General features: G+C 34.5%; 4 protein-coding genes across 6 annotated transcripts; 2 read left to right on the forward strand and 2 right to left on the reverse strand.

The window, feature by feature from the left end:
* Positions 1-5,034: 5,034 nt before the first annotated feature.
* Positions 5,035-6,252, forward strand: ND-30 (NADH:ubiquinone oxidoreductase core subunit S3). The gene has a single exon (XM_088196017.1). The coding sequence runs from the start codon at positions 5,099-5,101 to the stop codon at positions 5,858-5,860; it is 762 nt and encodes a 253-aa protein (XP_088052143.1). The 5' UTR covers positions 5,035-5,098; the 3' UTR covers positions 5,861-6,252.
* Positions 5,050-10,110, reverse strand: cactin (cactin, spliceosome C complex subunit). Its single transcript, XM_088196011.1, has 10 exons — positions 9,679-10,110; positions 9,379-9,616; positions 9,142-9,316; positions 8,616-8,749; positions 8,245-8,545; positions 7,974-8,175; positions 7,533-7,713; positions 7,296-7,474; positions 7,090-7,234; positions 5,050-6,118 (listed from the first exon to the last, which is right to left on the reverse strand). The coding sequence occupies exons 1-10, from the start codon at positions 10,023-10,025 to the stop codon at positions 5,930-5,932; spliced, it is 2,091 nt and encodes a 696-aa protein (XP_088052137.1). The 5' UTR covers positions 10,026-10,110; the 3' UTR covers positions 5,050-5,929.
* Positions 10,111-10,722: 612 nt separating this feature from the next.
* Positions 10,723-12,381, reverse strand: LOC148230286 (ATP-dependent (S)-NAD(P)H-hydrate dehydratase-like). Its single transcript, XM_088196016.1, has 2 exons — positions 12,078-12,381; positions 10,723-11,539 (listed from the first exon to the last, which is right to left on the reverse strand). The coding sequence occupies exons 1-2, from the start codon at positions 12,360-12,362 to the stop codon at positions 10,781-10,783; spliced, it is 1,044 nt and encodes a 347-aa protein (XP_088052142.1). The 5' UTR covers positions 12,363-12,381; the 3' UTR covers positions 10,723-10,780.
* Positions 12,382-14,252: 1,871 nt separating this feature from the next.
* On the forward strand, positions 14,253-24,864 carry LOC148230287 (uncharacterized). 3 transcript variants are annotated; one of them, XR_015811211.1, is made up of 7 exons: positions 14,253-15,269; positions 15,338-15,490; positions 15,558-15,623; positions 19,810-19,886; positions 22,290-22,359; positions 24,364-24,417; positions 24,530-24,551. XR_015811211.1 is itself a non-coding variant. In XM_088196013.1 (6 exons), the coding sequence occupies exons 1-5, from the start codon at positions 14,394-14,396 to the stop codon at positions 24,401-24,403; spliced, it is 1,215 nt and encodes a 404-aa protein (XP_088052139.1). In that variant the 5' UTR covers positions 14,253-14,393; the 3' UTR covers positions 24,404-24,417; positions 24,530-24,864. The 3 variants fall into 3 exon arrangements, 2 of the variants coding, with proteins under 2 accessions (XP_088052139.1, XP_088052138.1); XM_088196013.1 differs by lacking the exon at positions 19,810-19,886 and having other exon boundaries at positions 15,558-15,633; positions 24,530-24,864; XM_088196012.1 differs by lacking the exon at positions 19,810-19,886 and having other exon boundaries at positions 24,530-24,864.
* Positions 24,865-24,866: the final 2 nt, after the last annotated feature.

The following is a 24,866-nucleotide window of genomic DNA, read 5'->3' on the forward strand; positions in this document are numbered from 1 at the left end:
CTAACGTGCGGTATTAAACGCGTTTCGCAATGAGGACTACATTTACTACTGCAGAGGCTTTTGCGCAGTTTTTCCACAATTTTTTTGTGGCGCAGGGAGAGCAGGTTCTTTTTTTAATTCTGCTCTCTTTTTTTCCCTTTTTTTCTATACCACGGTTTGCCATTCGGGGGCAACCACTGCCTGGCTGAGGGAGGAGCTGTTGCTGTGACTGCAGGTAGTACAATTTTCTTAGAAGGAGCCCTCGAGGTGCTTGGCTCAACAGCTGTCGACTGCTGCCTTATTTCCTCCACCAGAGCTCTAAACGCAAGATGGATCTTCGCTGCAGACTCCTTCACCGACTTGTGCACATTTGTCTGCATTTTTATAAATATATGTAATTCCGACAGCTCCTTCTCAATTAGGAGGACGTTTTTATTATAGGCTCCTATGCCACAGGTTTTGACCACTTGGTCGTCTGTTATCGTCGCCATATATTTGCTATTTGTTCTGCCTGGTTGGGGTGTCTTCTCAATGTTGCCGCCATCTTGAAGGCGGGGCTCTTTCATCTTTAGCCTAGTCGCCATCTTGGTGCCTTTGTTAACCGATCACACGCGCAAACACCGGTACTTTCCCAGGCCTCCCCAGAATAATGCCCGCAAACTCCAGTACTTTCCTGATGACTTGCACGAAGAGCCGGGAAAATTTTTCTAGGTAAATGTCCGCTTCAAAAATATTCCCGGAAAATTTGGAGAATATATAAAATTTAATTAAAATTCCAGAGAAGGCAATCTTTCAATACGACTGCCCTCGGAAAATTTACGGAAAACAGATCAGTTCACCGGAAAAATCCCGGAAAAGTCTCACTTTCGCTAGTATGACGTGTAAAATGATGCACTCGGAAAATTTGGAAAACCCCAAAGGCCTTACAAATGTCAGAAAAGCTCTGAAAAACCCGGAAAATTCCAAACCCCCGAAAAATCCGACTTCCAAGCGGCTTTAAATGCTTTCCAGTTCACAAGCGCACCTACACTGTCTTCTTGCCCTGGCAACAGCTAGCTGACCCTGAGGGTCTGCCGTCCGTCAAGGAATACGCTCTTCTGGTGGCGATGAGACGCTTGTCTATTCTCGGACTCGTCCATAAACAAACACAAACCCGGAAGACTGTCGACCGCACGTCCTCACCGCTCGACCGACCGCGCTCGACTTCTCCCACGAATAGCTAGGATCTACATGTCCGCCCGACCAGAGCCCTAGCTATTTGTGGAAGAAGTCGAGTGTCCACACCACCTTTGAGGTAAAATGCAAAGTGCGTTTTTATTTAGACAGGGTAGGCCTAGTCAATGCTGTACTGATGTACAACATTGACTAACAACCTCCTAGTGAATGGTATCAGAAGCTACTCGGTCCATCTTTGAATATCATCACCATTCGGCATGCATCTCAAGATTCCTCTTTTTCATTGTCGTCCTCTTCTGGTCGCCCAAATTCAATTTCCGGATCAGTATCGTCATCCTAGTTTTTCGTCACATTTGACTCAAGGACCACAGGAACAAGTTCACTTTCTGATTTTGACGAAGCAATGAAGCATGCCTGTCCTTGACACTGGCCACAAACTTTAGAGCATTGTAACCCTACTTTTACTTGGTTCGCGCCACAACCCTTCTTGCAATTGTAGAAAATTGTATTCAATGGTTTATCCGGAGCTTGCAGCAATAATATTGTCGGCTCCAAGATCTTGTTCTATAAAACCCATTTCCATTTCTCAGTTTAGATCTAGAAGTAAATCCGATTGATATACTGACGAGCTGCTTCAGTTGTAGGTAGAAGAGATGATAATTACACCGGTCTGTTGAGTCTTGTTGCTTTGATGAATTGTGTGTACCTCAAATTTTCAATACTATGTTCTGATTTTGGAGCATTATACATTGCTAAAAGAACACGTATTACATTTTCAAATAATAAATTTGCAGGTCAGATTTTCAGTTGGAATAATTCAGCTGATTGGTACAAATCGGGGGCTTCTCGAACATTTTTATAATTTGCAGCTCTCATTTTTTAAGTACTGCAGATGTTGTGTCAAAACAAGATATGTTTTTAGAACGAGGATATTTGTCGAAGCCTTTAGACGAATACATGCGTGTCTCCAAATTTCCTTTGCTAATTTTCTTTCAGAAAATTTCTTTCTGACGTGACTAGGTTCGTCTTATTAAAATAACCATCCGATCAATATCTTCTCCAACGATGACGGTGGTCTTTTGTTGTTCAGATGCTCCTCTATTGCTTTTATGTTTTTTCTGTTGCTGAGCGTCAAATTTAACAACAATATTTGAACCGAAATGCGTTTGCAAATAGTTGTTTTTATTGAGAACGATGGAGAAAGTACCACCTTTGCTCCATACGACACGACACAGAAAAAATCTACCATTGATAAAGTATGCTACATTATCCTGATCCAGTTCGAAACTGACAAGGCTCCTTGTTAATATACAATTTTTCTATATTACACTATAGTTTTGAAGCGGTCAAAGTCGTAGATTGTTGTTGATAACTGTACAAAGTGGCCCTTATGAAATCTCCCAGTATTTGTAACGTAGTGTTTGACGGTCAACCTATGTTTGTGTCGCTAGACCCTTCTAGAAGATGTCGGTACTTGTCCTCGAGCGCTTGTCCTGGAGATTGCTGCTCAGACATGAGGCGAGGTGTAAGACAGTTCGAAGGAGTCCGTTCAGCGAAGATGTAGTCCGAGCGTCGAGGTGCAGTAGAGTCAAATGTGTTGAGTGAGTTTTTGGCATTGCGTTATATACAGTCAGGTGCGTCAAACGTATTCCTACTCCGCACGTTGTGCAGCGTCGTTGTAGAGTCGCTTAGTTCGCGAGCATAGCTCAGTGGGACTTCATATTCTCGTCTGCTGTGTCTCCTTACTAACGTTGTATCTGGGTCGCTACAGTTTCTCTTCTGTTCTTTGTTTGTACTCCCTTGTGCCAGTAATTATTTATTTTTGTTTGGACTAGATGTTCTGGACTTCTTGGTCTTTTTCGATTGTTTGTTATCACTGTTTGCCATTCTAGGTTATTGTTGTCTTTTTTTTGCGCCAGTGGCGCGATACACTTGGTGGGCCGCGATAACGGTAGTTTTTTTTTACACAAGCACACTCACTAAATATACTTTGGTTTTGCGTTTGCTATTCGAGCGACCGTTTCGATTGAGTATCGATTTGTAACTCGTATATTAAATTTAATAATAATTTTTCCGTTGTTAACAATTTTTCATCAAAAATTCGAAGGTCTATGAAATATGAAACATTCATATTTTTAAAATATTAATACATTGAAAAAAATAACGGCAATGATAAATTACATTTTTAATAAATTTAACTTTGGAATTAAAAAAAAATATTGAAAGTCTTATGTATGTATTCTAGACAGGTCTTCTTTTACTAAGGATTTAGGTATGACTTTCGAAGAATGTTGGAAATTTAGCTAGCACATTGCAGACTCACAGAAAATCATTAAAAATGCTTGGTTTTATCTTAAGAAATGCGTGCTACTTCATGAATACTTTAGTATTGCGCACTCTTTATGATGCTTTAGTCCACAGCATACTAGAAACTAATTCTATTATGTGGATTCCATGCGTAATGAGTCAATCCAAATGCTCCAAATGTGGGCTCCGGAAGGTGGTTATAGTTCTCGACCGCGTCCACTGTTCTTGCCTGTAAAGTCTAGAACTGGAGCACTTGCCAACTCTTCTCTGGCAACGGCAGTTAGTCTGCGCTATACTGTGCATAGATATTGACATTTTCTCGTGCATATATGGGGTTTTGGTTCTATTCGTGTGGGACAATGCACACCTGTTGAGGTAGTTTGTGCCTGTTCTTTTATCTTGTTTTAGTGTTTTTATTTATGTGTATATGAATTTGTATGTATTTTAAAATTTTAATATATTTTATACTTTTGGCAATCGTAGCGCATTAGGTTAACTTGTCAGGTCACGATGGTCATAATTTTAATAAATAAATGTAATGCAATGTATGTATGTAGTAAAATGAATAATGTTCTTGTTTTTTATATCTATCATTATAAACTGTCTATTTGAACGATATGTTTGTGAATTATATATTTCGATTAAATAAAATATTAACAATTATACATCTATTTTAAATAATATTTGAGCTAAACGTATATAATATAATTGTATTTCACATCTAAATATATCTAAGCCTAATTTTGACCAATAGGAGAACGCAAAAAAGAATTATCCTTTCTCAGAAGTCAAAAATCCACGTGAAAATCTTTGTAATATCAGAAATGTATGTGAAATAAACATGTATTTTGTTTTAAAATATAAAAATAATTAAATATTCTGAGCGAAATTGCTTTGAGCCACAACGGACACGCATACAACCACAAACCGAAATGCTTATCGCGAGTGTACTCTACGTATGGAAAAGTTGAAATCAAATAATTTCATAAGCACCTGGCAGATATATTATATTTTTATTGGTAAAAATATGTAACTACTGGTGAAAATGTATTCCAATATGATTCCACTGAAGTGCCATATTTTCGAGATAACTTGAGAATTTTTTGATTTGAATCAGAGACGGCATTACAGATCCATACTATTTAACTAAATGACACGCATTTTTGTGGTAAAATTCAAGAGTGGGCAAATGCTTTCACCTGCCCTCCCCAAATAACGTCCTCTTTTGAGGAGGATTGTCTTTCTCAAAAATGTCCGAGGTAACATATTTTTAGCTCCCTCAGCATCTCTACATAAACAAAAATTTCTGAAATAACATTTGTTTTTAACTACTAGAGCATTTTTCCTCTTTGAACAAAAGTTGTCGAGATTCTTAGATATAAGGGTATTAAATGTAGAAGATAATCGGCAAACTATAATGCAAATATATTACTATTTAACTTTTTAACATTTAAAATTAACGCATATATGCTTTGTCAACTATTAAGTTGGTCCTGGAGAATATTTTATTTTACTATTCGATGATAATAAACTGACGAGGATTGTATTATTTTTTAATAAGAGTCGATGGTCGCGAATCGCAACGTTAAGGCCGCAAGTGTCAAACGTCTGCGGTTATATCACTTCACTATTTGACATGTTGCTGTGGCGAGGCGCCCGCTCGGCCCTCCGAGTCGTCTCCGGGGCGAGGTGCGGCTCCGGAGCGGCGGCTGGGACCCCTCCCGTAGAGACCAGACCCACCGTGCGCAAGCCCGAAGCTCTGCAGCGCGCTACCCTCACCGACTTCGGAAAGTACGTGAGCGAGTGCCTGCCCAAGTACGTGCAGAAGGTGCAGCTGACGGCCGGCGACGAGCTCGAGGTGCTCGTGGCTCCCGAGGGCGTAGTTCCGGTGCTCTCGTTCCTCAAAGACAACCATAACTCGCAATTCACCAACATCACCGACATCGCCGGCGTGGATGTACCCTCGCGCCAGTGCCGCTTCGAGGTGGTCTACAACTTGCTGTCGCTGCGCTTCAACGCGAGGATCAGGGTCAAGACTTACACGGACGAGCTCACCCCCCTCGACTCGTGCAACGACATATTCAAAGGCGCCAACTGGTACGAGCGCGAGATCTGGGACATGTACGGGGTGTTCTTCGCCAACCACCCCGACCTGAGGCGGATCTTAACCGACTACGGCTTCGAAGGGCACCCGTTCCGTAAAGATTTCCCTCTGAGCGGCTACGTCGAGGTGCGTTACGACGATGAGGTCAAACGGGTCGTCGTAGAGCCGCTGGAACTGGCGCAAGAGTTCCGGCGTTTCGAACTCAACGCTCCCTGGGAGCAGTTCCCCAACTTTAGAAACGCCAATCCGGCCAGCGAGTCCATCGTGGACGCGACGCCGGAAACCAAACAGTAATTTATTTCTTAACTTGTAAATAGTAATAAAGACGTTGTTAAAAAATACGTTTATTTTATTTATCATCGACTATCGCCTATATCTGTAACGCTTGAAGTGGAACCAGAGTTGAAATATATTGTTCTGAAACTGACATCTAAATCCTCTCTTGTAAGAATACTCCCACTCTCGATTGACTATCTTGAAAGCGATATCTTCGTAAGGCGGACCGGCGTGAAACCTCAGTATTCCAAAGTCAGCGTTTTCGGGACACGGTTTCTGAAATAGCATAAATGTTACAATTATTATAAATATCATAGACAATCTTCTTTCGTTCATAAGCGGACAAATTTCATTTCATATATATGTATATAAATTTTAATTTTTCATATTTAAATATATTATTCACAACAGATTTATTTTTATTACAACCCAACTCGGTAACGAGCATTTCCATTGCGACAACGACGGCACTATTTTATTGCTTTTGACGTGGATTTTTTACTTCTGAGAATCTGAGAAGGGATAATTGTTTTTTGCACTCTCCTATTGGCCAAAATTCGGTTTAGATATGCTTCCTTTATTTGATTCTTAGTAATTGTAAATCGTAATAACGTTATAAAGAGTCTTAATGTGAAAGCGATATAACGATTTTATTTAGCTTATCAAATAGAATTTACTATTCCTATATTATCTATAAAAAAACTGGTGAAAGAAAAACACAGGAGATTTTTAAAAACGTAATTCAAAAATATATCTTCATACGGAAGATTGCTTCGAGAAATATCATACGATGGACAAATATAACCAAACATCAAGTATATAAATATCTAAGTAAAACTGACAATTTAAAAATAAATAAACAAGCTAAGAGACAAGACATTAATTAAATATTTGAAAAATCCGGAATCTTTTCCTAATCAAAAAAGGAATGTCTTTTAAAAATTTTTTCAAGGCAGATATGTGTAAGATGGATATAAAAATTGTTCTCAGTCTTGTATCATTAAAATCTATATATACATATATAGTCCGCGCATAAAAGCAAATATAATTACATAAAAAATTGAAACTATATTTTTCTGTTTGTTGACCAAAAAACCTAGATTTCTAGGGGAGTGCTAAGCATTTTCTTATCTAAAAAGGGGGCAGTAAACTAAATAAGTTTGGGAATCTCTGGATTATATTCATATATGTATGTAGAAATTCGTCAAAAAAGAATATTTTTCTATTCGAAAAGATTTCAAACTTACGAGAGAAAATTCCGGCGTAGAATTCTTGTCGATGAGATCCGGATAAAATATGTTGAACTTGTATCCCTGAACAATTTTCGGCGGCGGATTGTCCATGTCGTAATGAGTCTGATTATACTTGTTCCATTCGAATCCAGTGTGTACTCTAAAACGAAACATATTTAGTAATACATATTCATCGATTATTTAAAACGCTTCAAACGTACCTGTTAAAGTATCGAGGTTTCCTAGGACGATATTTATCAGACCATAAATATAAATGATCGAGCAGGGGCGCTTCTACGCTGAATTGAACTTCATCAGTGTCCATATCGCGACGAGCTTCACGCTCCAATGCAGCGAAAGCACCTGACGATTCGAAATCTCCAACGCTCGTTTCGCCCTCCTGAAAAATCAAAATAAGTAAATTGCAAATACTCGATATTTAATCTTGCACACTTTACCTTCTTATTTGCGTTGAGAACTGCCGCTCTCAAGAAGTTGATGCGCTCTTCATCATCCACGGGATCGGTCAGCAGAGTACCGGGTTCCAATTTGGAACTTTGCAGCAAAAGTGGACTGTAATGACCCTTGTCGTACAATTTGACGAATTCAGTGATCATGTCCACTTCTTCCGTTTCCCATCTGCAAAGAATAATATTTTATATTAGGTGATGATTGTCGCGTCATCGTCATAACGTATGTTTAAGCCCGAGTTAACTCGGAAATTTGTATCTTATGAATTCTCTCTTGAAAATTATGAAGGATATGAATGTTTTTAGATTTTTACAACAGCTACATTTTTTTATACCGCTGCATAGAAAAAGGTGGGTCCTTGCTAGATGTTTGTGCGTAGTTTTTAAAAAAGTATACCTATATAATATATAAATACGAAATATACATACTCTTCGGCCGATTTTTCTTCCTCTTTGACTTCCCTAGGCGATGACTGTCGAGAGCTCGGTCCGGCTTCAACCGCCGTCGATGTAGAAGGCTGTTGGGCGTCGGTCTGCGGTGGCGCTACTCCTTGCTCTTCCTTCAACAGCTGCAATTTTCTCCTCAAATTCTGCTGATGTCGATCTCGCAATCGAGCCCTAGCCATATGTGCTAATAAAAAAAACATTAAGATTATTTAATGCCGTCATAAATAAAGAATCAAAGATTATAAAATATTACCTTTCAGCTGTGACAATAAAGATTCCCAATATCCAATATCAACGCCGTCGTGTCTTCCTTGAATTTTTTCTTCAATTTGCTTTTCGAGCGCTTCTAACTGAACCCCCGTTTTACCTTTGAAGACCTGCGTGACGTCTTGTGCGACCGCATGATGGATTCCGTCGCGTCGCGGCATATCGGTGACTGCGTCTCCGGCACCCGCCCCTTCGGCTCTGCGTAACTTTTCCAGCTCGTCGATTACGATAGTGGTTATGTCCGACCAATACGATAAGTTTTCGTTGTTTTCTAGTTCTTTATAAACCTTAAAGGATTTTAAATGCCGTGTGAATCAGTTACTCTATAAGTGTTACAAACAAAAGTTAAATACAAACCTTTATATCTTCTAGAAGATCTTCTAAATCGGCGACGTGCAAGCCGTTTAGGTAAGTATATGGTTCGTGCATTTCGACCGCGTCCACTTCGCCTTCGGCGCTCACATACCATGCCAATAAATCGATAGCTTTGGCTGCAAAAATAAATATATATTATTATTTTTATAATTTATAAATTATTATTTTTATAAATATCCTACGTTTATATTACATTTAGCTTTTTAAAGGATCACACAGTCACAAGAAACATGATAGGGGTTAACGGAGGAGGATCTTACAGCCTAATTGGTTGAAATAAACCCATTCACCATTCGCCAAAGATGCTTGAAGTTAACAAATACTCAGAGTTTACACATCAGCTGTTTAAAGACACGCCACTTCGATTTCTCTGACCTCTTTCGTAATAAATTATATACCAAACAAATCCACTAACATCTTACTGGTTGATGAAGTCAAATCACTCGAAACTACTAAGAACCATTTATATACTCAATTTATAATATGAAACAAAAGCATTTGAAATTACCTCTCCCGTCTTGAATTCTAATTTGCGTTCGCAATCGAGCTTGTTTCAAATGAAACGCATCCTCCAATGCTCGCCAATGTCTCCATTGAGCGGCTTCCCGCCCTCGCTGCAACGACAAAGCTTCTTCTTCCCTCGATTCGCGTTCAATCTCCCGTTCTACTCTTCTTTTCTTAACCTGCATATAGATAAATACTATTAATCAAGAAATAATCCTATAAATAACAAATGAAATATTACTTTTTCAAGTTCAAGTTTATTTTCCATCTGCTTCTGTTTGTTTCTAGCGTCGAGTTCGTTTCTGGACGCAGTGGCTAAACCCTCGCGCGCCAATTTCTTGTTCCAAACGAACGTCTGAGTCAACTCGCCGTCTCCGAAAGGATTGTCTTGATTGGTATAATGCTGATATTCGCCATCCCATCCCATTCGTTCTCGTCTGCGTCGTTCCTTGTCATGTTTCTCTCGCAAACGACGGGTTCTATAAAAACAATCGAGTCAAACGGATGTTTTGTTTTGTGATTAGCGATGATGTAAACGTACCTCTTTTCTTCCGGAGTCTCGTTAAGCTTCATCACCTCTTTTTGCTTCTTCTTCTCTCCGAGCTGTCGCAGCCTTTCGTCTTGCAGTCTCTGAAACAGTTTAATCTCCGAGTTGTCGTTCGAAGACGAAGACGAGGACGAGGACGAGGAAGACGACGACGAAGAGCGGCGTTTATGCTTTTTTTTGCTCTTTTTAGACTTGCTCTTGTGCGAGGTACGGTGCGGTTCTTTGGAACGTTGTTTCTTGTCACTCTTGGAAGAGCGATCTCCGGATCTGCTTCGGTGGGTTTTGGACTCCTTGTCATCGCGTTGGCGACTTTTGCTTTTCAAATCCTTGTCTCCAGACATAACTCAGGCTCTAATTCAATCCAAGCGTAAACAAACTGCGTTCGACGTTTTGACAGCATTAACCTCAGCTGTTAGACTTGATCTTAACAACATTTTTATTGACCATATATATATAAAAATAATCGAACAAATAATTAAATGAAAAAATACTGTGGTAAATATTATTATTTTACTTATATTGAACTTTAAGCGTATGTAAAAAAAATATTTGCAACATTCTGTAAGCAAATATAGAATTAAACTTTTGTTATTCATATGGTGTCGAATGATTAGCAAGGGTGTCTGAACAATATGAAGCAAGTTAAAGTGGTAAAATTGAATGATGATGTTTAAGGCGCTACTCAAATTCATGTATCTGGTGTGTACGCATGTACGGATGTACAGCGGCTATGACGAATACACTCTTTTAGTACGCATCTGATTCCAAAATTGTATCTGGTGTGCGAGCACAATATTAGAGATGCCTGAGGGTGATCAGCCATAATGACTTAGCGGCCATAAATAACATCTAAATATTATTGGTGTGTAACTAGAATTTTTTTCAGAAAAATATATTTACGTTAAGCTTAAAAATATTGGTAACGGAAAATGAAATGTTGCATTTGTGTAATATACGATTTCACGAAAAAAAATTTAAATGTCGCTTTTCTTGCAGCATTTATCAAGTTTTTAGTTAAGGGACAGAAAAACAAACATGTTCTGCATTGTGAGTATTTATTGGAAAAATGTGTTTTTTTACTGTTTATTTTTGAGGATTAGTAACTACCACCATACAAGTAAGAACCAATCTCTGACACCATATCGGACGTGAGCGCACTCTTTCCGAGCTCACCGTAAGCTCGTTTGTTACAAGCTCTCATCATAACCGCAGCGGAATAAGCAGCAGTAGATGTAGCTAAATTGTTACCAAACTGTAGTTTTACACTATTGTCCAAATTGTTTAAAGACCAATAAAAATATGCGGCAATAGCTCCAGAAATCACGTTCCCTTGACCGGGGCTTCTTCTGATGGAGCCTCCTGTGCTCAGAGCCCACGCCACCTTCGAATTGGAACTCATAGCGACGTCCGTACACCCTTTCCTGTAAATCAAAGTGTTCTCTCCCAACTTAGTAAAGTCTATGTGGACGTGAGCGTCGCTGAAGGCGTCCTTAGCTTTTATGAAAGGGTAGAGAGTTTCGAATTCTACGCTGTTCATCGCAAGTATCATACCGGGAGCTGGAAAGTTGACGATCAAGTTGACAAAGACCTGAGTGTAAAAGAACGGCTGCAAGTCGAACACAAGAGGTTTTTTTAAGGTTTTGCAGGTGTTGACTATCGTAGTGATCGTGTTGATGCTGTGCTGATCTTGGTCCAGTCCGGGTCCTATCAATATGACGTCGTTTTTGGTGATCGCCTCTACCAACTTGGCAACGTTAACATCGAGCAGGGGATGAACGTTGATATCGGGACTCTGCGAGTTTATGGCTAAAGCAGAGGGTCTGTTGCAGAATAGATGAACCTCATCAGCTCCAACCTGTAAAATAAATATTACGTTATCAGATCAATCAGAAGATTGAAAAACAGGCCGCCTAAACAATAACAACATATGTACACGGTCCCACGTATATTAATTCAGGCTCTTGTAGCTATCTCTGAAAGTATCGTTGTCTTGTTGAGAAGCTGGATGATTCGTGTTTACGTTTTTGAGCGCTAAGGATAAGGGACGCAATTGCGACTCTAGAACAACTGAAAATTACTGAACCTCGACAAATTTTTGACATTATCCCTTAGCAACTTCAAGTGCTTCGTTAAAAAATGATCAAATGTGAATCATGCCTGCTTTAAATATAAGTTTTTTCGAAAAATATTTTTGGTTTAAGTGTCACAATCCTGACAAGACTTCTCCATTAAAGACACACATTTATGTAAATCACACAAATAAGTCATTAAGACATGTTTTAATTTCTATATAACAGCATAAAACAAAGGGCAAAGTCACCGCGCGCGTTTAGCTGTTGTTTGGATGGTCGGGGGGTACCTACTGCTTAAATAAAAACTAAAATAATATGTACCTTTAAGGCAGCAATTGCAGCAAAGTACGCCGCTCCAGACCCATCGTATGCTCCTCCGAGGATGCCGACTCTTCCCAAATATCCCTTCGGCCTGTCTAAATGGGCCGGAGGTATGATTTTTTTATAGAGAACTTTGATATGCTCATCGTCTGATGGTAGATGTTCTCTACACGTAGGAAGTCGAACGAAAGCTCTACCTCCAAAACTATCATTGCTGATTAAAGATAATGCGATCGAAAATAACCCGTTAAATATCACTATAAAGGGTAACTGCTTCGAAAACATGATTGAGAAATTAAAGACTGTCGTACCAAACGGCGAATTAATACAGATTTAACAACATTAGATAATATAATGGGGACGTTCAGATAATAAATGAACTTGGTGGTTTTTGTGGACATGTGTTTAATAGTTAGTCAATGTGTTCTACAATCTTTTTTCAAAAGTTCAAAAAAATTGGAAAATAATGCAATGTTATTTTTTTCTGTTACCAACTAAAGATACTAAAGATAGTACTAAACGGTATTAGTAAAATAAGTAACAATTAAAATGTATTGACAATTTTTTTTAGCACTTAAAAACAATATTAAACAAAAAAAGTTGTATGCAAAAGGTTAAAGATGGTTAGATGATGGTTAAAGAGCAATGGTTACCACAGTTTTTAAGATATTTGTATTTTTTCCATCAATTTTCTAAGACTAATATTTTAATATTCATACTTATATTTTATGTAGTAGCATTTTTTGCTTAAAAAACGTTCCAAATTAAAATAATTTCTAGTTCTTTGTGAATCTTATATAATTTTGTAATTCATTAGAATCATTTATATGTATTCCAAAAAGGAAGACAGAATTCATTTTGAAATCAGTATCTAATAATAATATTTTAAAATGTACGAAACACGATGCCCGAAATTGATCTGTTTCTTATTTTAACATGAGTTATAAAAACGACATAAGTGCGCTACTAAGATAGCACTACATATAAATAGTAAGTTATGAGTTTAATTAACAAAAAAATATTGAGCGCAATGCATAGCTCGAAATATAATTATAATATTGAAAGAATTCTGTATATTCGCTAAATAAAATTTGTCGACACAACAAATATATATTAGGATTATCTTTGTGATTATTTATGAAAATATGTTTTGTAGAGTGTGTTGTGTTTGTTGAATTGAAGTAAATAGCAAACGCATTTTTTTTCCTAATTGTTATCTGAATGTAAATAAGGGATTTAGACACAATATTAAATCATACTTTAATTTGACTTTGAGGTTCTCAAAATATGTGCATAAACAGCTTTTTACAGTGGTTGGGAAATATACCAAAAACACCGCGAAATATATTTTGCCTTAGTAAATGTATTAATGCAACGTTTTTTTTTATGAATATTCTACTTCTTATAATTGTTTTATGAACTATTAAATTTATCTTATGAACTACCCTCAGTAAACTAATCAAAACGTATACAATTATAACCTTTGACTTTATTTTGCTTGTGCTGATAAATACACGGGAAATTCCGTTGATGAACATTTTTATGTAACTGATATTTAATTTGGTTTGGCCGTGCTTGTAATTTTAAAATATTGCAACTAAAATTAAATTAAATAGGAAAATAACATTTAATATGAAATACATGGTAATATTATTTCAAAATAATTTATTATTTTTAAAGGATCAAATTAAGCTATGTCAATTGCTATATGAATACGATCGACACTCAAATCAAACAATTGAGACATTTTTAGCAAAATGTCAATTTAAACATTAGCTTTCCTTATATAAAAAAATGTTTTTTGATTGTCGCAAAAAAACACTGATTCCCAAAAAATTCAAACGGCCAATAATTTAATGAAACTGAGAAATTATTTCTTTAAGATCAAAGGTAAATTTGCCAATTTTCATAAGTAGTCAATACTTCTTTAAAATCAATTCTGAATTCATTCAAAATTTTGTCCTTGATTTATATAGTAGATATCGAATTTAAAATGTTACTGCTCATAAATACCAATAAACTCGTTTCTAATTCTAAATCTATAAATAATGAATAATTATGTGTTGGAAATTTTAAAGGGTACGTATCCGTCCGCTTGGTTGTAGTTCATTATGGTAATGCACATAAAAAACATCAAATAGGTATAAGGTGTATAAAGTCGATTTGTAGTGGGTTGTGCGCCATACCCCCTACCAACCCACTTGACCACCTTACCCTTCACCGTTTGCATGTTTTACCCTCAGTCTGCAATATGCTTCCATAGCAGCAGGTGGCTCGGCCGCCATTAACTCTAAACAAAATTACATAAGTGCATTGATGAAGAACGACGGAGTGATGCATCCGGTTAAGTGGAGACCTCCAGAGTCTCCAGCGATTAAATCATCCAGGAAAGTGCTCGCGGTCAAGATGAACAATTTCTTCGACGAGAACCTCAAGGAGTCCAATCAAGAGTGGGGCGAGCAAAAAAAGCGACGAGTGAAGAAATCGCGTCCTGTCACTGCTACTTTAGCGAAGCCTCGCTTGTTGAACATAGCACTCTTGGGGAAGATTGACATGTCTTTGATGAAAAAGGAACTGCTCTCTGTATATAGATTGATGAGAGTTCCTCTCGATTCTAGGCGTTCCATGATGGACAAAAAACTGGCTTTGACAGAGAAAGAGAGCAAAAAAGAAAGAAAATCAAAAAGCGATGATACCGCCAGTAAAAGCTCTTCACCTGAAGTGATCATCAGAAAAGACACGATGAAAGAAAAATCGGCTTTCAAGCTGTTCCCTACTGTTAAAACGGTCAAAAAGGGTAAAGTAGACGCTATTTTTGGTCCTCCAACGAGCAAACCTTTGCTGAAGCCTTGCGAGTCTTGCGGAAGAGACACCAGACCTGAGAGACTGCACGCTCATCCGCACAGATTATCTTTATCGCCTTCTAGAAGTAAAGCTTCTCCTGCATCCGGAAGAAGATCGACCATGAGCGAAGTTCTGGATGCTAAATGTTCACTGAACGAGAAAAGAAGTCCTAGCAGAAAGAGCGCAGATAATGTTATAGTTCTGTTGTCTCCTTGTCAAAGAAAACCTAGCGAAGAAGGAGTGAAAAGATCTGAGAGCAAATCTGGAGATGCTCCTCCAATTTGCACTTTTTGTGGAAGACGGTTCGGTACATCATCGCTGCCGATACACGAAGCTAAGTGCAGGGAGGTTAGTCTAAAAAATTGTTTTAAATTATTTGTATATAATATACTATCAAAATATTTATGTTGTTCTAGAGAAGAGAAAGAAAATCTGCACAGTCCAAATCCAAACATACGGATTTATCTACAGATAAATCTAGAGAACTTTCACCGCATAAGCTCACACCGAGAATTTCAACTCCAAGAATGAACGATAGCAGAAAACATTCACCAATGAGAAAAGCCGAGGTAAACTTGAGCATTATATTAAAAAAAAACATTTTTATATTCATTACTAATAATTATATTTCATTAGGATCCAAAATGGACTCAAAATACATCGAAGTATGGCTCCTTTTCGGACGTCTCAAAGCAAAACCAAGTAAATGCAAGTGTGATTTTTTAGAAGTTCATTATTCTTTTGCATTTAATTATATTTTTTTTTTAATTTTATTAGTTGAGTATTGAAAAAACAATGAAAATATCTATTCATTTATGTTTTAAAAAGTTCTCATTGATTTATTTGGCTTATATATTATTATTTTTATAAGCCAACTCTGAGAATAATATGATTTTAGATATTTCAGTCAAGCTAATTTTTAATATGCAACACAGGATTTTTTTATTTATTATAATAAAAATACCTTTATGTGCGGATTAATATTTTTTGTCATTTTATGAAGATAAAAAATACGGCAAAAAAATTGAAAATATTAATAAGTAAATTTTCTCGCTGCGCGGCCCTTGAATCTATAAGACCGACTATTTTTTGACCGTGCAGTGTTTTATATTTATTATTTACAAACATATTAAAATTTATTAGGCAGATTTGAGAATATCTATATTTTTATACAAATTTCAATAAGGCTTTTTTTGATATTTTTTTCACAAAATACATTTCAATTTCATAGCACTATGTATTTGATTAAGTATTTTAGAAACATTTTGATATCTGTAAACTTATTATACTTACTAATAAGTAACACAATAGTTTAAATAATAGAAAGCAACAATTAAATACTAAGCGTCCGGTATACATACGCCTAAAAGCTGCGGTAACTCACGACAGTGGGAGACCTACAGCGATATTATAAAATGTACGAAACACGATGCCTTACATATTATGACCATCATTATATTAGGATCGCACGTAGCTCGAAGAGTGCTTTGAAACCGTATCGTAAAAACGGCGAACTTATGTATTTTATTGATGTTTCTTCATGCGAGTTTATTAGCGTATAGCGTGATTAGGCTTAGATTTGTGCTTCACTATCGTTTGCACTGACATCTAGCATATATTTTATTACAGTATCTTCTCTTTGAGTTCCTTTCTATGAAATATGTATCCTTATTAAAATGTACGATCTTAGGAACGATTCTCTCTTAATGAATAAAACAATTATCTTGGTCCTTTATCTCGTGTTCAAAAAATATGTGTGTAATTGCTTTCTCTTTTGGGTGTTTTATGTCATATTGGACTATCGCATTTACGTAAAAAAAAATTCTAGGCAATTTATTAGCCAAACTAATCAAAGCAAATATATTTTTTTTATCTGCAATCTGTTATTCTAAAAAATGTTATAATTTAAATTATTTTTTATTTCTCAATTATTTACTTAGTGCTTGAACATTTCATAAATTAATATACATGTAAGCTTATCGATTAATATCAAAAATAGCAATTCAAATATTTAAACTAAAAAGCTATAAACTACAATTAGCTAATGCTTTTATAAATATTCCAGGGTAAAAAAACAAAGTTGTAATTCTCGACTTTTGCATGGCGGTAACGATTGTTGGCTATTTGTTTTGGTTTCAGATGTAAATGTCAATACACAAGTCCAACCCTAATCGATGTGTCAATATGCTGAAAGTTTTATAGTTAAAACACCCCAATGACGTCACGCAAGTATTACACGTGTGACGCAAATACATTTTTTCAAATTTCAATAGCATTCGTTACGACACGAGGGACTTTCAAGTGGACTTAATATACATATGTAGATTGTAAATTATAGATTGGTCTATTTCGATGCAATTTTTAAGCACCAAGTCGATGGAATCGATACTAAATTTTATTATAGTACACGCTTTTGGGTGAAGTCAAATTTTTTAACGTATTGCAAACTCTCTAAAGTACAACTGGGTCATTGGGTTAGTATCATGTTATTAGTACTCAGTAAATTTTATATGAGCTACATATATAATATTATAACAAATCTGATGTTTAAAATATGGCCGTAAAATGTATGCAATAAAAATGTTGTTGTCGTAGTTGTTGTTTAACTATTGGATATATAGGACGACCGCCTGCCTTGACAAAATCGGACGGTCGACGTGAAAGCGACTATTTTTCTTTGCAGTCCAAATCGAAAGCGAAGTTGAAGTTAAGTGAAAAATATGGTAGCGTTCTGGCTTATATACCACAAAGGAAAATATTACATAAAAAGTCACTACTATTTCTTCACTACTATCCAGCTAATTTAGCAAGAAACTAGAAACTTTGTCTAATAAATATATGGATTTTGTTTGTGTAAAACTGATAGAAATGATTACTCTCTAAAATGGTACAATGGAATTATTAATTCCGTTTAGGGACTTCGGCGTGGAGATTCACTACTGCAGTATTGTTACCGATTTTCATCGCTCCGATTCATAGAAAATTAGAGAAACACGCATCTATTACTTTTATAATCCTTAACTAAGTTAAATATTAGTATGAGTGTTTCCGGCATACAAAAAACAATAAAAATTAGCAATACTTAATAAATATTATTTAAAAAAAAAATTATCAGTTTTTAAAAAGCTAAAGTAAATACTTGAATATATGTATGTCAACCCTTTTATTCGTTTTTTTCGAGCGGTCTAGGCGATTTGGAAAATGGTTTATTTAGACCAATTAGGCCATATGATCAAACTCCGCCTCTCTTATGTACGCCCTAATGAAATGTGTGTATTAATACAGGGTGGCCATACATATACGAATATAATGTGGTCACTTCAATCCTATTATGCATATTGTTAAACAATACAATGACATTATTTCGACACATGTTTCGAAATTTTTGGCCACAGCGAAACATGTATTTTTGAAGATGCAATATCTCCAAAACTTTTGATGAAATTAAATAAAAATCATACAGCGTAATTGTTTAAATGATACTTTCCAATAATAAATTATGCAGGATCCACTACATATTATACATTTTTTGCCACAAAGATAAAATAGCTCGATGTATACATAAATCAATAATCGTAGCTTTGATATAGGTCGACCAGGATTTTTTACAAAATTGGCTAATGACCATGGAACGACTCGGACGAAAACCGTGTACCCAATTACGGAGTACGAATCGTATCCGTAATTGTATTCTAATGCATTTTTGCTAGATGCATCGGGATACAATTCAATGCATTTTTGCCGAAGTGCGTATTCAATAAGATACTTTTTGAAGTTACTGAATCTGTCATTGCTCTGTGATTTTCAGCTGTCTTTTGCAGTTGTGATTGCGTCCCGTATTCAGCGCTCTCCTAACGCGAGCCACCCAATCAGACACAAAGATGTTTTCGGCGGTATCTATATTAAAGAGCTAAAACAATTTATGTGGGGTAGTGCACATTTCTTTTAAGTATGTGCTACTATAATAAATAATTATTTTATATGCATCTTTAATAATAACAAGTGTATGTATATATGTTTGAGTTGACATATAGTATGTATGAAATATTTTAACAATTTTGTATAAAAGCCATCAAAACGATTTGTAATAAATAATTAATAAAATCGATTAATACCACTTTAATCAAAAATAAATCTAGTCATTAAACCTTTGTGAAAAAATAAATTAAATTTAACAAAATAATGATAAAAATCGAACAATAAGTTGTTTTTAAATTTTAAACATGATTCTAGTTTTGTGACATTTTTTTCTGTTATGTGGTTAGTTTATTAAAAAAATATTTTTTGGAAATTACGAATTAATATGCAAATTTATATATTTATAATCAGTGCTTCTTAAATATTTTTTTATACATAAACATATTTTGTAATATGCGCATAATTAGGCATGCATGGAAATGTTGTATTAAGTATATCTGATTCCATACATCAGATTTCTAAATCACCTAATAACAGTTACAAATTGCCGATAGCAGTTAAGCAAAAAATCAGATTTTTGTTCATAAAGAAATATAATTTCTAGCGGTTTCGAGTTGAAACTGAGAAGTACTTCGGCCGCGGACGGTCGATAAATTCATTTAGTGGTCAGCCTGTCCGTAGCTACCATATTGATTTTTTTTTATTTCATACAAATGGTAAACACAATCACGAATAACTAATTTTTCAACACTTCTATTTTTACGCTCCATCCAGACAATGGAAAATTTTGCTTTTGTATTATAAAATCACACAATGATCACGCTCAAACACCATTTGCGAAAAAATATTGTGAAACACTGATTAAGTGTTCAAAAAATAAATATAAAATTATACTGAACAGTAAATTAGAGTATGTTTTTTAAATTTAAATTATCTGATTATTACATCTGTATTGTAAATATATTCCCAGAAACTGACAGAAGTAAACTCAATGCATTACCACACCAAAAATACGATGCGCAGCAAAATGTTTGCCACAAAGATAAGGTAATTAAATTTATTCACATATTTTCACATTTTATTTAATTAATTTAAAGTTTTAGACTTTAAATGATAATTATGAATATTAAAAGTGGTAATATATCTATTTTATTTTCATTTGTTACAAATCTAACCATCATGATTTGGTAGGATTCCCCAATGCGTCATGATGGCCATTATAAAATTAAATATTTAAAATTAAGAATAATAAAAAAACAGTTAAGGTGCACACCTAAAATTTAATGAGTACCATCCCACATGTTTTTTTCCAGCTCTTCATAGCTATCGACAAAAATATTAATCTTAAAATTAAGACATATTATAGACGCTTGTGGCGTCTGTAGTATGTCAGCAATATATCAAAATCAGCATATAATAAATATAATTGCTACCCCAATGAGCAATGCCGCTATATTTACGTCAAAGAGAGTTCGCTAAAGTTAACGTCATATTCAACAATAACTACTGTTTATATACACATGCACTTTACAAATATAATTTAAAACACCGAAACATAAATTGAGTCAGAAAAAATGCCGCTTAAAGATAAGAAAAAGGGACGAGGAATATATTTAACAGCATAATCCATCGAATATGATTACGTAGGCTATTTAGCCGATGGTTACACTTTTTTTTATAAATATAATTAGTTAAAGGTCACTTTTTTATATTTTGATTGCGAAATTTTGAAAATAAAAGTCAATTATTTGGATTAAAGATATTATTATTCAGGCTTTGGCAACCGATGAGTACTAAAACTTCAGAGTTCGGATTTGGCAGAGAGCTAAGTAGTAATCAGAGAGCAGGAGTTTTACTATGGCAAGATTTGAGACTATGAGCTTTGTGACCAAAAAATCGAGTTCACGTCTACGTGTTTAATATAATAAAAAATGTAGTAAAAACCTGAGTATATTTAAAGATCCATAATTATTAAATATGATTCTAACCCCGCCGTTTAAAAAAATAAATATTAAATAATGCAAATATAATTCGGTAATATTTAGATGATGCAATATCTTTGTGGCACTACAGGGTTTATTATTTAAATGTAAATAATTAGGCTTTAATCGATATATTATTAAAAAAATCTAATTACCAAATAAATTATTACTTATTTAAAACATATACGTAATCAGCGGATGGTTTCTAAGAATATAGAAAAAGATATGTAATAATTATGTATTATCTCCGTGAAGCACAAAAATATTTAATAAAAACGTTCAACTAATATATGAAATATTATAACTACTTCTGGTAGTTTAGATCGCGACTTTAGTACCTAAATATTTTTTCTTAATACCCAATGACATACTAATAATATTTCAGTGTTCATTGAGAACTAATTAGTTATATCTAAATAGGAAATGGCTCAATTTTGGGACGTTAGATAGAAAGTATTATCTTGACTAGTAACACCTATGTTGCTTTCTGCTCAACTTCAATTTAGATTCGTCTTCAGTCGTGTAACAACCGCAAAATAAATTTAATTTATAATATCACGAGTTAAGCAAACAGTTTAACTACAGTGATTAAAATGCGTGTTTAGTAAATGGCGAAAACTCGTTTTAGACTTGAAAGTTTCATTCTGTGAATTTATCTTCAAAATATGAAATATGTGAGATCGATATTGAAGTTGATGATGTGGTTTGAAAATCTGTCAAGACAACTATTTAACATTCAAGTGTTATACATTATATCCTTTAAATGCAGCGCTTGGGTGCCGCATTATTTGTGACATAAGAATTCAATAATATTTCAAGATCGTGATTTTAAATATCTTTCAAATAAGGAAATATTATTTATAATATCTTTTAAAAATAGGAATAAGTTGTAGTTCGTATTTTAACAAGTTTTAAGAAGTGGATTTTGTAAAAAATATTGTAGATTTTAATAGGGATCACCCATATTGATTGCATATAAATGAATCGTTAAAAAGGTCATACAACTAATAACTGTTTGTTTATTTAATTTACTAAGGCATGAAAAAAAAGCTATTCATATTCACGTGGATATAAAATAACGGTATCCATTTATAGTGCTGAAAGAGACTCGCACTAAAACCATTGGATCTTACCTTAGTAAATTAAATCTAACACCAAAGAATCTGATAAGATCTGTATTATTTATAAGTGACACATAAGCTAGAATAATACCGCACAAACATTTAGTCAAGACATTCAAACCAGAACATGACCACGCCATCACTTCGCTTCCGACTTGGAATAACGAGAGTTCATTATTGCACAAATTGTTCTCCATATTTAAATTATTAATTGATATATTTACTTTCGCAATAACTGATTATCTAAAATAAACTGGATTGCAGTGTGATACTTTTTTAATACGTTCCAGAAATTAATACTGTTTAGATTAATTTATAAATTATTAATGTATCGGAATTACTTTCAGGCAAAATTAGAAGACTTTCAGGCGTTTCACCCGAGCCACAAAGTGCGCCGTTCTCCGATAAACATCACAGGTATTTTATGTTTTAAGAATATTATTATACACATTTCCCACCATCCATATGCCAAACAGCATGAAAACATTTCACGGAATGCGTACGCCATTCAACAGGTTGTACGAAATTACTAAAATGGGTCATGGCGATGTTTTCGCGTTTACACTTTTATCAACTATATCGCATAAGCGTGATTTTACTCTTTTTATTTTAACTAAAATGAGGTCGGTTCGACTGTCGCGTTTTTGGGGTTAAGGCTCTTCTTTATTTTACAAAAACAATGCTAGAAAATTGAATTCGTAATTAACTATTCTAAACTTGTAAGATATTGCTATTAGATACAAAAAAAAATGTTATTCAATTATAATTTTAGAAGGGGAGAAAATTATGGCCAAAAACTTATTGCTTTGGACCGCACGAGTAAATAGGAAGTAATAATTTACGCAAATAAATTAACACTCAATGCTAGATTAACTGCTCGATTTTTTTTATGATTTAGCTTAAATATTTGGCGAAAAAAACATGCAAAGCTTATGGTTAAATTTTATTGTTGCCGCGATACAAAATAAAGTTTTTTATAGACTATTTTAACAATAGATATTTTTAAATATCTGCTTCCGCACGTAGCATTGACATGAGAGCATTAACCTCTCAAGTCATTTCCTGTCACAATATACAAATGTTATTGTGACATGGAAAAGCCAGCACAATATAGAATTGAAGCCGATTTAATGAAGAAGGAAAATCGCTTTTATTTTTTTGATTTTTCCATTGTTTCTCAGCAGCATATTGAAGTCTGTGCTATAGTAATCTATGTGGATTTTCGTCCATCATCTGTTAAATCGATGAATTGACAAATCACATTGACTCTTGAATCTATGATTTAAATAATTTATATACTCTAGAAGTGTCGCTTATCTTGTAATATACACACGTACTACATAATTTAATAACTGTGTCGGTTTCTGAGGGCAGCGAAATCAAAGTCAAGGGCGTCATTTAAACATTTATTAGGCGGTTGGAAAAGAATAGCGCCTATCCTGATCACGCGCTTGTTGGCCGTTAACCGTCTTTCTTGACCTTAACAGTCTTACACATAAAAAACGCAGTGAATTATTAAAAACATATTTAACATACTTAATAATGCATAATTATCAACAAAACTTTTAAGAATATTTGTTCACATTTACATAGAATATGAATATTTAAAATTACACTTTATTTTTTACATTATTCTTAAGATTCGTTATTTACAAACGCGTTTATCAGTTTACCACTATTTGTGGAGACTGCACATTTTACTCAACAGTGGTTCGAATTTGACAAATTATATATTTTAATCATATTGTGTAGCAACATTACTTAACATTTAATCCACAAAAAAATATCATGTGTGTCATCGTCACTACTATTTGCACAATAGTTTTTTAAAAACAAATTTTAATTGTAGTAGACCACTTGATTCAGATAGAAAAATCTATCTAAATCAGAATATAAAAAGTAAGATATTGATAGAAGTGACGTTGGACTTAACCCATTCAGCATTTGTAGAGGTTCGGACTTGGACAATCAATTACAATATCATAATAAATATTAAGGTGACCAAATTTTGAAAATATCAAAGGACATTATAAATGAAAATATTTGTTCAGAGGATAAATTCCTATGGGAATTAAAAAAAGGTTATTTCAAAAATGTTGTTCTTGGAATCTTAGGCCATCAGCAAAAATTTTTTTAGGAAGAAAAATTGCTATGGGAGCTAAAAAAAAGTCTTTTTCGAATTTTCGTTCAAGGACTTCTGATTACCTTATAATATATATGTTGGTCCAAACTGGAAAAATCACTATCATAATAATAATCTAAAATTAATAAAAATATATATTCAATTGCTAGAAATTGGTTATTACAGTAAAGTATTGTTAACCGAATTCTCAAAAAATATTATGTTTTTATTTATACGTTCTCCCAATTTCATATCTAATTACATATACACTATCATGATTTATTATTTTTATATTACAGTTTTATCAGGGACACATTTTTCAAGCACAGACACAAATGAAAATTCAGATTATGGTAAGGAAATGCGATAGAATTTTTCTCTGTAGATTTTTAGCAGGGATTGATTCAGTAGTGATTGCTTATTAAATTGAATTGGTTTCGTCAACTATTTTATCATACATTACAGATAGAGACAAGTCAAAAGAAAGGATCGAGTGGACCAGTCACTTGCGTTCTTTGGTCAAATGTAGTCTTTGTGAGCGAAACTTTGCGCCTGATCGAGTGCTCCGTCACCAAGCAGTGTGCGACGGATCGTCAAAAAGATTGAATTCAAATGTGTCTAGCCGTAAAAAAGTATACTAAATGTTTGTGTATAAATCTAATGTGTAACAGGGTTTAAATAAAAGAAAAATATAACAAACGGAGGCTGCAATATCAACGCAGAATTGTATTTTTAAGTTGTAATTATAAACTATATAAAAACCCATGTATGATATGAAATAATAAAATTGCGAGATAACCCT

This window comes from Plectrocnemia conspersa, unplaced genomic scaffold (assembly GCF_051122295.1).
Source record: "Plectrocnemia conspersa isolate PC_06_02 unplaced genomic scaffold, ASM5112229v1 ptg000010l, whole genome shotgun sequence".
Lineage (NCBI taxonomy): Eukaryota > Metazoa > Arthropoda > Insecta > Trichoptera > Polycentropodidae > Plectrocnemia > Plectrocnemia conspersa.

Coding starts and splice junctions, on each gene's coding strand:
- cactin (XM_088196011.1), bottom strand. CDS start 10,025: ATGTCTGGAGACAAGGATTTGAAAAGCAAAAGTCGCCAACGCGATGAC. Junction 8,750..9,141: donor TAGAATTCAAGACGGGAGAG/GTAATTTCAAAT, acceptor TTATTTTTGCAG/CCAAAGCTATCGATTTATTG. Junction 6,119..7,089: donor CTACGCCGGAATTTTCTCTC/GTAAGTTTGAAA, acceptor ATGCTATTTCAG/AAACCGTGTCCCGAAAACGC.
- LOC148230287 (XM_088196012.1), top strand. CDS start 14,394: ATGAAGAACGACGGAGTGATGCATCCGGTTAAGTGGAGACCTCCAGAG. Junction 15,624..22,289: donor ACGTCTCAAAGCAAAACCAA/GTAAATGCAAGT, acceptor AATTACTTTCAG/GCAAAATTAGAAGACTTTCA. Junction 22,360..24,363: donor TTCTCCGATAAACATCACAG/GTATTTTATGTT, acceptor TTTATATTACAG/TTTTATCAGGGACACATTTT.
- ND-30 (XM_088196017.1), top strand. CDS start 5,099: ATGTTGCTGTGGCGAGGCGCCCGCTCGGCCCTCCGAGTCGTCTCCGGG.
- LOC148230286 (XM_088196016.1), bottom strand. CDS start 12,362: ATGTTTTCGAAGCAGTTACCCTTTATAGTGATATTTAACGGGTTATTT. Junction 11,540..12,077: donor CTGCAATTGCTGCCTTAAAG/GTACATATTATT, acceptor TTTATTTTACAG/GTTGGAGCTGATGAGGTTCA.